At 35.0% G+C, this 14,099-nt stretch overlaps 1 protein-coding gene across 5 annotated transcripts in view; it reads right to left on the reverse strand.

Moving 5' to 3' along the window:
- HERC4 (HECT and RLD domain containing E3 ubiquitin protein ligase 4) overlaps positions 1-14,099 on the reverse strand; it is a 120,770-nt gene that overhangs the window by 33,269 nt on the left and 73,402 nt on the right. For all 5 annotated transcript variants that reach the window (XM_082714693.1, XM_082714692.1, XM_082714696.1 and 2 more), the window contains 2 exons: positions 13,888-14,060; positions 4,237-4,356 (listed from right to left, as the gene is read on the reverse strand). In XM_082714693.1, the coding sequence (XP_082570819.1) occupies positions 4,237-4,356; positions 13,888-14,060 (293 nt within the window). The remainder of the gene's footprint in view (positions 1-4,236; positions 4,357-13,887; positions 14,061-14,099) is intronic.

The raw sequence follows: 14,099 nt of genomic DNA on the forward strand, positions 1-14,099 counted from the left end.
ATTCATACACCAAAATCAGAATTGTGAAAAACAAAAAAGAGAGAAACTTACACAGGATCAAGCAAAAACTTTATAAAAACAAGTAAAAAGAAAGGTAAAAAAGGATGGGAAAATGAAAGGGGATGAAGTAAAGTCAGAAGTATCAGCAGTATAAAAGGACTCTATAAGAAAAGCAAAGAACTTTACAGAATTAGTTTTTAATGCTTAGGGATCAAGGAAGTGTATATCTGCTAGATTCTTAAAATCCTTGACTGGGAAAGAAAAGAAATGGAGGAAAAAAATATCTCAAAAGATTATTGTATGAAGACAAATATAATACAGGTAAAATAATTTCCTTGCAGTATTTAAAACAGGGTAAATAAATAATACTTAAGGACATATATTCCTTGTAATTCATAATAATTACATTTTATCAAAGAATATTTTAAGCTCCCACAGTGAAGCAATGGATTTCAAGACTATAACTCTTACTTAATAGTGGTATACATGTATGTACATATACATTTATGTGTGTATGTAGGTGTATATACACATGTATATGTATACTTATGTATATACACATACATATCATCACAAAATAGCATGTGACTATTTTTAGGATAGATTCTTTAAAATTTTTAACTTAGAGTGTTAATGTGATAGTTCAGCCTAGCATTAAGACTAGTAATATAAGCATGAATTTTATTAAAAAGACCCAGGAAAAAAAGTCCTTAGAGTTATGTGTAAATGTGAAATGTGAAAGTGCTATGAACTCTGAAAGAAGTTTGTGAAAGCCAATGTATAATATAAATATAAACTTGTAAGTTTATATTTATATTATAATATAAACTTATGAACTATAAGTTCATAAACTTATGAACTATGTAAGAGTTGCACAAAGACCTTCTTCAAAGTAAATGACAACTTTCTATTTCCAGAGGTAGATTAGAAGAACCCAAATCACAGGTTCTACATTTTGATTTCTAAGATGTGATATTAAACCCACTATGCAAATTAAATAAAGAACAAGCTTTCACTCATTCTGTCTATAAATGAAGAGAAAAGAAAAGCATATTGTTGAAAGAGTAGACTACCAGAGGGCAATCATCAAGTATAGCAAACATATAATCTGGAGAGAATGAAAAGCAAAGAAGAAAAGCCCGAAAATTGGAAGGTACTCTTCTACTGCCTCCCCCTGAAATAGCTCCTAAGGAAATTCAGTTTGATATCACCACAGCTATATACCAAAAGAAGCTTGGATACAGGCCTGCCAAACTTAAAAGTAAACATTCAAACCACAGCTTTTCCACATAACACCAAGATTACGACAAACTAAAAAATGCTATTAGACTGGAATTTCTCCTACTTGCTCAGAATACAAGTAGCTTATGACCTACATATTAGATATAAATTCAGATGGCAAAACTATCTAATTCATAGTGATATAGGATCATATGACTCTCTAAGACAATGTTTCTCAAACTAGGCTTGCAGACCCCTGAAGAATAAAATTTTAGGGGTCTATGAGTGCTCTGGGAGAATTTGTAATTTTGGTGTTTTTAATACCAGTATTTTTAAAAATTGATTTAAAAACTCTAAAATTAGGATAATCCATTTATAATCCCAGTATTACAATGAACTCCAAGAGTTGCAATGGTAATAAATGTAATCCCACTGATGCCAAACAGGAAGGATCTCTGTGTCTAGGACTTCATACAAAAATGATAGCTGGGGTGCCTGGGTGGCTCAATGGGTTAAAGCCTCTGCCTTCGGCTCAGGTCATGATCCCAGGGTCCTGGGATCGAGCCCCGCATCTGGCTCTCTGCTCAGTGGAAAGCCTGCTTCCTCCCCTCTCTCTGCCTGCCTCTCTGCCTACTTGTGATCTCTGTCTGTCAAATAAATAAATAAAATCTTAAAAAAAAAAAAAAAAGAAATGATGTGCTTTGTAAGTGAGGGCCAAATGAATATGACATCTCATTCTAAAAGCAAATGTTTCGCTGTAGTTCAAATAAAGACAGCAAGATAACATTAGACACCTCAAAATAGAAATGACTGCCAAACAAAGCCTGTGTATAGGCAGCCAGCAACAGCCATTATTTTACCAAGACTTAACTATGTGCCAATCATTGGTATGATCCATATAAAGTGCACTAAGCACTTTATATGGATCATACCAATTAATCTTCTCAGTAACTATAAAAGGTAGGTACTGTTATCCCTAATTTACAGAAAAAGAATTAATCATTTCTCCAAGGACATACAGAGAGTAAATGCTAAGCTTTTACTCTCTGTAAGCTGAGATTTGAATCCAGGTGCTCTTATGTTATACACTACTTTCTCATCATATTTAGGCTGTGAGGTGAGACTCCAGATCATCAAAACAATTATCCTCCACACTAATATTAACTTGATTTTTTAAATCTGTAGTATTACTTATATAAATTTGTTATGGTTTCAGAGTTCTTTTAAAATCTAAGCAGCGGAGTTTAGTACCAGTACAGTGTTTGTATATATTTAAATAAGATGATCATAACAATGTAAGTGAATGCTGGACTTCTTAGAAATTGTTTAAAAAAGGGGTCCATATATCACTCCAGTTTCAAAAACACTGCTCAAAGACCTAGGGTCTTTGATCCTACATTGCTTTGTCTGGGCTTATATGCAAAGTTAGGATACTGACACCACACCCCACCCCACGCCATGGCTTACCATAATACTTCAGATAAAATCCAAGTTCTTCATCCTAATTTACTAAACCCTCCATGATTTAGTGCCTGTCCATTTCTCTGATCCTTTCCCAGAACTCTTCCAACTTCCATATTTTAGACATACTGGCCTCTTCCTATCCTTCAAACATGTCAAGCTTGTTCTCACCTAAGATCTTTTACTGGATATTCATTTTTTCTTGAAATCCTCTTTGGTTTGATCTTATGTGGTTGCTCCTTGTCACTTAGATTATAGCTCATATTTCATCAGACAGGACTTCATCAGACAGACTGATTACTCAATTGCAAGAAATCAACCACAGTCTTTCTTTAATTCTTTTATTTTAGTTCTCGATAGACTACAAATTATTAGCTAATATATTTACTTTACTGGACTACTGTCCATCTTTCCCACCAGATTATGAACTACATAAGAACATGGCCCTTATCCGTCTGGTTTCTCATGTATTTCCAATACTTAAATTGATGCCTGTCACTGGAGGTTCTCAATATTCTCAGTATTTGTTGAATGAGCAAATGAGTAGACCTAAATCTATCGAAAGGCTACAAATTTGACCTAAACTCAAAGATTTTTGGGGTGAGGGGGATCAACAAGTCTCTCCTCTAATCAAGATGCATATACCTAGGGAAGCAAAAGATGTTCTAGAAGTGACTTGATTTCTACAGATTAGAGTATTCCAAAATGAGCATGCACTAATCACACTGAGATTCTAAAACTACTATATGTGTTTGGTGCCTACTACACTTATTCCAGATACCATTAGAAGTACTGGTGAGTGAAATCATAGAGTGCCTATCCACAAGGAGCTTGCAGCTGGTGCCCAGCAAGCAATGAAAGGCTACTCAGCCTTCTAAAACTGCTACAGACACATTGCTTAAATTACCTACTTCATGGGGGAAAAAGTTGGCCTCAAGTATACTATAATGGTTAGCATCAAATCTGTTTTAGATCTAACTGCCTACCCATTTCTATATTAAAGATCTGTGTATCTAAATGAAGCTTTATAAGACTGCTATTATTTTAATGGGACATTAAGTATCTAGTTATTAGAGACTTAGCCACATGGGAAGGAGTATGTACACATGGGGATTTAGGTCAAAACTCCAAAAATTAAAAACTTAATGAAAGTGGGGAAACTGGAACCAATGGTCTTACAACTCTCTTCTGATAATTCTGAGGCACTACCTTCACAACAATAATACATTCCTAGAGTTCCAGTATCAGGGACTCCAATATTCTCAACATGAGAGAATTTAGAGGCAACCTCAAGAAAAATAAGTGGAAGTTAAGAATCAGTGTCACATTTGTGTTTTTCTTCCATTTGGCTGGGCTTTGGTATAAGAGCAGAATGTCTACTTATAAATACTGCAGAGTAAGAAGCTATTCCTTCCCAATGTGTTTTTATTTCAAAAATAAGCTTTGAATAAAAGCTCTGAAAAAACTCTGATGTTTCAAAAACAAGCAATTGTTTCTTTTCTGAGAATAAATGATACATAAAGATGAAATCACAAGATGCAATAGGAAACATACCATTCCATAGGCCTGCTGTTGGACCCAGTTGATATAATCATTCCTTATATCTATTAATTCTTGTACTTCATGTATGTAAAATTTATCATACTGTATAATCTGTCCCGATTTCTCATTTACCTACAAAAAAAAGTATAATTAAAATTAAGTTTAACCAGTACCTAATAAAGAGATTAAAAAATGTTTAAACAGAAAAAGTCTTGAGATTTCTTAGCTAATTTTGTCTTTCTATAAAAAAATTTTATTGAGTATCTACTATATGCAAAATGTTAAGTGCTATGTGAAACATAAAGAGGTCTAAGATGGAATATATGCATTTAGTACCTCAAAATCTACTAAAAAAAGAAAGATACTTCTGTAACCACCACATGAGATATGTACCATTAAAGTATACATGGTATATAAAAACTAGAATCTCTAAGAACTTCTGCTTGGGGAATAGGAATTAATAATAAGAATAGCTAATGCTTATTAAGTGTTACTCTGTACTGACATCTTAATAAAACTAAGAGGTGATATTTGGGTAGGGTACAAAAAAAATGAAGAGAGGGCAAATTACCACCCTAGAAATTTCTAATTACAAAGGGGAAAAAAAAATCCTTGCAGTGAAGAGCACTATCTTAACCAAGTGATCAAATCAATCACCACTGATACCGAGACAAATATAATGTTCCTGGTGATAATGCAAAATAGAAATACAGGCATCATATATGAAGCAGAAAAACGTTTAACCTGAATCTAATCAAGTCTCAATCTAAATTCCAGTTCATAGGTAATACAAGAGATAGAAGAACAAATTAAACATCACAATAAAGAAATAATAAAATACTCTGATTGTAGGACTTTCATAAGAAGACTGGCCAGGAATCTCCAAACAGTTAAGGGAATGCGATAAAAAAGTAGGGGTTGTTGTAAATTAAGAGACATACAGGGGTTCTGGTGCTGGATACAGCAGAGCTCTTAATGTCAGACTAACCTCCTGACAACAATTATAAACTCTGGATAATATATATAACCCCCAAAATCTGAAAACACTGGAGATCAACCAAAAGTAAGCAGGAACAGGAAAGGACACAATCTTTGAAAGAAGCATGGGTGATATACATTTTGGCCCAAGGGAGTACTTCCAAATCAGAGTAAGGGGTAAGGGGGTAAGACCTCAAGCACAAAGCAGCAGTTTTACCGGACAGAAGAGGCAAATGTCACAAAGTGAGGCAGCCAATGAGGAAGAAGAATCCCAGAAAGGAATCCAGAGGGTGAAGCCATAAAACTAGCATGCAAAGTACCCCTCACATCTTTCGCTTTTTTTTTAAAAATGCATTTTTATTTATTTGAGAGAGAGAGAGACCCAGTAAGTGAGCAAGTAAGTGCCAGCAGGAGGAGGGGTAGAGGGAAAGGGAGCTCAACTCCACTTGGGACTTGATCCCAAGACCCTGAGATCATGACTTCAGCCAAAGGCAGTAGCTTAACTGACTGAGCCACCCAGGTGCTCTGCTTTGGCTAACCTCTCAAACTCTGAGGGCACAAGGTTGAGATTTGGGGTGTGTGTGTGGGGGGCGGAGAATACAACCCAGCAGAAAGCAGCAACTGGGAGGCTACTCTTAAAGCAGACTTCAAGACAAACATTTCTGGAGAAAAAAAATGCACATTTGATAGGCATAATGATAAAAGGACTGATTTATCAAGAAGTCATATAACAATTCCAAATTATCGGTGCTTTGAAAATATATGAAGGGAGAACTGACAGAATTTGTTGCTAATTTTAACACCCCTCTCTTGGTAATTGATAGAAAAAAAAAAAAGGAAAAAGAAAAAACCACTAAGCACCAAAGATCTGAACAATTTCACCATAATAGAATTTTCCACCCAACAACTGTACATAGAATGTTCACTAAAATAGTAAAATAAGATATCCTGGGCCACAAAACAAGTCTTAATAAATACATTTAAAAGAATCCAAGGTATAACGAAGTATATTCTCTAACCACAATGGAATTAAATGAAAAGTCAGTAACTAAGATATTAATTATAAGCATCGACCTTTGTTTCTCTTGCCATCATTTTTTTGTATTGCTGCTTTTTAAAAAAGAAATTTGACTCAACTCTAGTTTTTTAAAAAGCAGCAATACAAAAAATTTTTTGGCACAACAGAATAAATCTGAATATGCCTGGATAGTCAGGTAGATGATATTATAGAATTAACAGTTAATTTCCACAAGAAAAATAATAGTATTGCTGTTATATAGGAAAATGCCCAAGAAGAGGAATGCTGAGGTGGCATCAGATTTACTTTCAAACAACAAGAAAAAAGTATATACATACACATATGGAAAAGCAAATGTGACAGCATGTTAATAATTACTGAATCTAGAATGGAGGGTATGTACCTATTGCATTTGTCTTTCAATGTTTCTTTGTATATAAAGATATTCAAAGATATTCAGGATATTCTTCATTGAAGAATAAAGTGAATGAAAAGGATTTCAAAACAAAGGCTGAAGAAGAAAATTTTAGGCAAAGAAAAGAGCACAAGCTAAAAGGAAAAATTTCATAGGGAAATTAGGTTTTAGAGTCAATAAATGATAGACTCAGAATGGTATTTTATTAAAATTTTCTGTTAATGGTGTCAAATATAGTCACAAGTAAGTACAGAGGCTGGTGGAGGGAAATAAATCAAGATAATAAAAATTCAAGATTTCTAGATAGTAAGAAAGAATGCAGAGGCTGTGGTAGCTAACTGATATCAAAAAGAGTCAAAACCAACTTCAAAATTCAAGCATGAGGAACTGAAAACACAAACTGGCAACACAAACACATATAAGTCAGGAAAAGAAGACAGTTTTGGTAGGAGAGGATAGCTGGGAAGGACAAGAAATTTGGTATTAAGTCATTTTTCATTTTAAAATGATGGCAAGAGAAAGGTTTGCCTAAAACACTTAACTGAGAACATTTTCCTTAAAGGAGACAATACTGTGGCAAGAGATGAGAGAGAGGCAGAAAGTAAAACAAAAAGGGCCAAATACAGATGACTAGGAAAGATGGCACATTTAGGAGAAGAAAATAAGACATCAAAAGAAATATGTACATTATCTCATTTAATCTTTTTTTTTTTTTTTAAAGATTCTATTTATTTGACAGAGAGAAATCACAAGTAGACGGAGAGGCAGGCAGAGAGAGAGAGGGAAGCAGGCTCCCTGCTGAGCAGAGAGCCCGATGCGAGACTCGATTCCAGGACCCTGAGATCATGACCTGAGCTGAAGGCAGCGGCTTAACCCACTGAGCCACCCAGGCGCCCCATCTCATTTAATCTTTAAAACAACCCTATGACACAGACACTATTATTATCACATAGATGAATATACTAAGGCTTAGAGTTCAAGAATCTTTTTTTTTTTTTTAAAGATTTTATTTATTTATTTGACAGAGAGAAATCACAAGTAGATGGAGAGGCAGGCAGAGAGAGAGAGGGGGAAGCAGGCTCTCTGCTCAGCAGAGAGCCCGATGCGGGACTCAATCCCAGGACTCTGAGATCATGACCTGAGCCGAAGGCAGCGGCTTAACCCACTGAGCCACCCAGGCGCCCAGAGTTCAAGAATCTTAACCAAGGTCACAGAGCTAAGAGCCAGAAATCTAACAAAGACCTCTGTTACACACATGCACTTTTTTTTTTTTTTTTAAGATTTTACTTTTTTATTTGTCAGAGAGAGAGAAAGAAAGAGAGCGCACGTGCATGTGCACAAGCAGGGGAGTAGCAGGCAGTAGGAAAAACAGGCTTCCCACTGAACAAGAAGCCCAATGTGGGACTTGATCCCAGAACCCTGGAATCATGACCTCAGCTAAAGGAATACACTTAACCAACTTCCCTGCACTCTTTATTATTTTAATACACATGCATTTTGAGGGCACCTAGGTGGCTCAGTCAGTTAAGCACTGACCATTGATTTCAACTCAGGTCATGATCTCAAGGTTGTGAGATGGGAGCCCATGTGATGCTCCATGGTTAGTGGGGAGTCTGCTTCAAATTCTCTTCCTTTGCCCCTCCCTGTGCACACATGCACACTCTTTCTCTTTAATAAAACCTTAAAAACAAACAAAAAAAACACCTTCTTAATTCACTATATGACAATTTTATTCCTCAATTTATGTTCATATATATATATATGAATACATATGAATATATGACTACTTGCATAGATAAATGTGTGCAACATATATTTAGAATATATACAAAAACATACTTTGTATTAATGTTTCAAATTATAATCAAGGGGTGCCTGACTGGTTCAGTCAGAAGAGCATATGACTCATGATCTTGAGATCATGAGTCTGAGCCCCACATCAGTTGTAGAGATTACTTAAAAATAAATAAATTTCGGGTGCCTGGGTGGCTCAGTGGTTTAAAGCCTCTGCCTTCAGCTCAGGTCATGATCCCAGGGTCCTGGGATCGAGCCCCACATCGGGCTCTCTGCCCCGCTTCCTCCTCTCTCTCTCTCTGCCTGCCTCTCTGCCTACTTGTGATCTCTATCCGTCAAATAAAAAAATAAAATTTTGAAAAATAAATAAATAAACTTTATTTTATTATTTTCTTCTTAAGATTTTATTTATTTATTTGACAAAGGGCAGGGGGGAGAGCACCAGCAGGGACAGTATCAGGCAGAGGGAGAAGCAGGCGCCCGCTGAGTAGGAAGCCCAATATGGGGCTCAATCCCAGGACCCTGGGATCATGACCAGACAAAGGCACCCACTTAACCAACTAAGCCACCCAGGCACCCCAATAAATAAACTAAAAATTTTTTTAAATAAATAAATAGTCACCAAATATAACCAATGCTTGATCCTGTGGCCTCCTCTTAAGGAACAAATAACCCAGTTTAAGAAGCATATGCTAATAATACTGCATTCACATCTAACTCTTGACTTCAGCTTAGGTCATAATCTTAGGGTCATGGCATCAAGTCCTGCATTGGGCTCCATATTCAGTGGGGAATCAGCCTGAGATTCTCTTTTTCTTGCTCCCCATGCCCCTGACATGTGCAAGCACGTGCATGTGCACTCTCTCAGATAAATAAACAAATCTTTAAAAGAAAATAATGCTGTTGTCATTTTCAAAGTTGATACTTTTAATCCCTCTATTTGGTGACAAAAGCACTCTGAGTCTTTTTTTCACTGTTTGATTAAATTTATATCTGTGGTTAGGATACACATTTGGGAAAAACTGACCAGAGTAAAACTGCTATTTCTGGCTTTTTCAAACAAAATAAAGATACTTAGTTTATATATGGCGATCAAAACCCTCATCCTAGAGCAGGGGTCAGCAAACTATGTATTGCCTGTGAGCCAAATCCTGCCCTCAGGCTGTTTTTGAAATAAAGTTTTACTGGAAAGGAGCCACGTCCCTCCATTTACATACTATCTGCAGCACAGTTGAGAACTGGGTATTTTTTTTTTTTTTTGAGAGTTGAGTAATTTCAAGAGAAACCATATGGCTTGCAAGGCGTAAAACACTACTATCTCTACAGGTAAAATCTGCAGGCCCTTATCCTAGCATCTTTAGTGAAGCTCTTTCTACTAAAAAATAAAACATACACAATATTTACACAAAAAACTCTGCCTTTTCCCTCTCCAATATTTTTGTTTATAAAAATACACACCAACTTTTAATCACATTGGACCCTAAAATTTAGTGAGTCCTATACAAAATGACTCACATCTCACTGACCAATATGTATTTTTATCTTAAATATTTTAGATTTTAAAAGGTAAACTGTAGTTTCCTTCACCAATAGCAACCAATGTTTGCAGTTTGCATATCCTGCAGATAGATGTTTTTGAAAAGAAGTGCTATGATAGAATAAAAAACAATTCAGAAACCAGTTTTGGCTCAAAACAGACAAATATCAAATTTACACTGGGGGAAATTATGGCTGGTACTTAATTCAGTCACAATGATTTAACTAAAGAGAAAATCAGTTAATATTGCTCTTAAGAAAAACAGGGAAGTTAAACAAGAAGACTTATCTAAAAGACCTGTATATATTTACGTATAAAATCAACAGTATAAATTTAAATATATATATATATATATATACACACACACACACACATACATACATATACATACACACACATTTGTATGGCAGATAACATTGACATTATTTTCTCCAGGAAGCCTTCCTTTTTTCTTCAGAGTTAGGAGCCCTCTTATATGTTTTCATAGCACCCTTTATATTCCTCAATCTAGCACTTACCATGCTTTATAACAAATGTTTATTTATTTGTATGTCTATACTGTTCTATATTTATAATCTCAACAAGGGCAGAAATCATATCTTTTCTTTATAACTGCATTCCTAATGTCTAATACAATGATCACATAGTAGGTTCTCAATAAACATTTTTGAAATGAATAAAAAAGAAGAAATCCCAAGTTTAAAACAACCTATATAGTAGTATTATGGCCTAAAATATACCAAATAAAATCTATGTATGTTTCATCATAACACTTCTATTTCACTTTTCATTACTGTTTAGTATTCTGGGTCATTAACCTCAGTTCAGAGGTGGTATATGTTAAGTATATATGTGTGCCTTATCTGTTCGGTTTATTTAAGTGTTCCTTAACAAAAAAATAAAAATTTGAAAATCACTGATTTAGAAGATTACCATGATATGTAGCAATTAGGCTAGAAATGCCAAGTCAGTCTTCTCTTTAGGTATATCAGTATCTCTACAATGTACTGTGTCAAAACTCAAAAACCACTAAATAATTGAATGACTTGCCAATAAACTCATTTATCTAGTAATTATATCCATTCCTGACAGCAAGTACCAGAGCTATCTTTCTTATAATACCATTTGGAACACTGGGAATGATTTTTAACTTAAAAGCTTTTGAAAGGACATGACATAAGGGAGGAACCAGTCATCCACATATCCTGAAATGATTAGTAAACACAGTCCAATTCTCTAGTTCCCGATCTAATTCATAATCCTTGACCAGTAGGTCAAGAAGGCAACTATTTGAGGAAACTTCTAATTTTCAACCATGGAGCAAAAGGAGGAATATAAACACAGTTGTCAGACAGAAGGTGTTTTTGAAAATACAAGTTTCTGATAAGCAACTTGGGTTTCACCAAAAATGAAAATGAATCATCCTTGATGATAATATCCACAACTATATATTTGTGGCAAATTAGGACCAAGGAAAGTTTTCTTCAAAGTGAGGAGGAGGAGAAAGATAAGTGATTGCCCTAAGGACTCCCAGTAAGAGCTGCTTCAAACATTAATGCTTCAGACATGATGTTTTAGACATTAATACTATTATCATTCTGCTTTTGAGTGTAACAACTTCAAACAACCACCCAGTTTCCTCATAACCCAATAAATCAAACTGAAAGTAGCTGTTTCCCAAATGGTGGTGGTGGTGGTGGTAGTAACAAAATCAGTGCCTTATGAAAGTAGAATAATTACATATATGATATAATTTGAATAATACATTAATCATGGGAAGCTTTCAAGGCTAGTATTTTAATCCTTATTTTATAGATAATTCTCCATTTACATATATGATAAAGGAAAAGGCTTGTTCAAAACCACACCGAAAGGAAGCAGCAAAAACAGTCTTTTAACAATAAAATGCTAACTGCGATTATGTAAGTATGAACCTCTAAATGTAGGGGCATAAAAATAAAAGCAAATCCCTTTCTAAACATGTTCTATTACCATACCTGCTAATAGAGAAGTATATTAGAAACAGCAGGGACTTTGGAAGCAGATTTGCATTTGTATTTCGACTCTCTTATTTATTGGTTTATGACCTTTGACATTTAGATTAAGGGGTTTTATAAACTACAGAGTTTAAAAAGTTAAATGAAGAATATATGTAAAGTGCTCACATGAATTAATGTAGAAGGGAGGTTCTAATCTTGGCCAGTGTTAAAATTATTTCCTCTTCCCTTTTAGCCAGCAAGAACATAGGATCCTAGTTTCTAGCATGGCTCCATCAAAAAAGTCTCTGGAGATGGAGTCCCATAGGGTTCTACCTCAGTACAAGCTGAGGCTTCTAAACTAGGCAAAGAACTTAAGTTACTTGCTCAAGTTAAGTCCTCAATTATTTAAAAAAAAGTTCAAGCTCTTCTCCTTCTCCCACCTTCCCTTTAACTTGTGGTAAGGAAACAGCTAAGGAAGCCAATTTTTTTTTTTTTTAAGGAGTAATTAATAAACAGATAAAGAAGAGAGTGAATAATTATTTGGCAATAGGGTCCAGCTGACAAAGGATGATTCACTGAAGTTAACAGTAAAACAGAGTCCAGAGGAAAGGAAAAAAAAAAATCTAATTAATCTCTTGAATCCTAGACAAAAGGCACACAGTAAAGTAGAAACTCATCCAATGAAGACAGAATTCAATTAACCCAAAAATGCTGCAAGAAAGCCTTATTCTGGGAAACGCAAAAGAAAGAATGACTTGTTTTCCCATGGAAAGAAGTGGCAATCATCTGTTCAGTTATAGTAAGAGAATTACTAGGAATCCTGAACATATTCAATACCAAAGAAAAAAGTGAATTCAAGAAGTTTAACTGAGGAAATACCCAGGAACTTCACTAAAAGAGTAAGAAGGACTATCTCTTTTATCCCTTAATATTTACCTTCACACTAGGCAAGAAGGGTTTGAAAATGCTAAAGAAGTTATTAAGGAGAGGAAACTAAAGATTAAAGGTTCCAGTGGGTTTTTTAGTCATTCTAGAGGTAAGAAACATATGCTTCTCTCCCTTAGGTCATGTCTCCCAAAACAGCTTCTCAAGAATACCAAATGGCATAACAGAGATATACCTACCAGCTGTCAGGGATGTCTCAAATCCATCTTTAATCAAACAGCTGAGACTCTACTTCTTCATGTAACTTTGAACTGCTACAAGTGTAAAGAGTACTATTTCTTACACTGGGAAGAAGGGCAGGAAAGAACAATAGGCAAATTAATGAATTATATATGGTTCCAATTTCAAGTTAGTCATTTGTTTCAAATGGAATATTCTACTTTGATTGAAACCATTAGTACCCAATAACAAAAGAACTTGAGTTTAAATATTCATAATCACAACCAGGATGCGATCTCTCATATAATAACCACTTATTTAAACTAATTATGTTCTTCACAAAGAAGTGTAAGGAGATTTCTAATTCATTAGTATGCTATTGTTCTGCCCAACTACAGAGAAGTTATCTACAAATGCCTAACAAAGTCAAGTAAGACCAAAGCTCCAAAGTATGTATTATTTTTTTAAAGAAAAACTTAGTTAACTTTTCTAAATATCTGTAATCTGGGGCGCCTGGGTGGCTCAGTGGTTTGGGCTACTGCCTTTGGCTCGGGTCATGATCTCAGGGTCCTGGGATCGAGCCCCGCATCGGGCTCCCTGCTCCGCAGAAAGCCTGCTTCCCTCTCTCTCTCTGCCTGCCTCTCTGCCTACTTGTGATCTCCGTCTTTCAAATAAATAAATAAAATCTTTAAAAAAAAAAGAAAAGAAAAAAAATAAATATCTGTAATCTATATCTCTTAAGCTAACCTAAATCTATAATATTAATGTTAAAATAAACATCATCAATCTATTAGGCAGCAGTGAGGAAAGAGGAAAATAAAAGAACTACTGGACATACCCTATGCAGTATTTCTAAAACCTTTAATGCAGTATGAAGAAAATTGTTGAAAATTCTTCTTTCAGAAGGGGGGATGCCGATCTTGTAGAGTTTCAAAAGATGTACCACGACTTCCTTAAAAAGTTCTACAATCTTGAGGAATAGTGGAGGTTCAAGTACTGACCACCAGTTTTCTGTTATTAAAGGATGAACATACAAAGAAAATGAATTTT

This window comes from Mustela nivalis (assembly GCF_964662115.1).
Source record: "Mustela nivalis genome assembly, chromosome: 2".
In the NCBI taxonomy this organism is placed as follows: Eukaryota; Metazoa; Chordata; class Mammalia; order Carnivora; family Mustelidae; genus Mustela; species Mustela nivalis.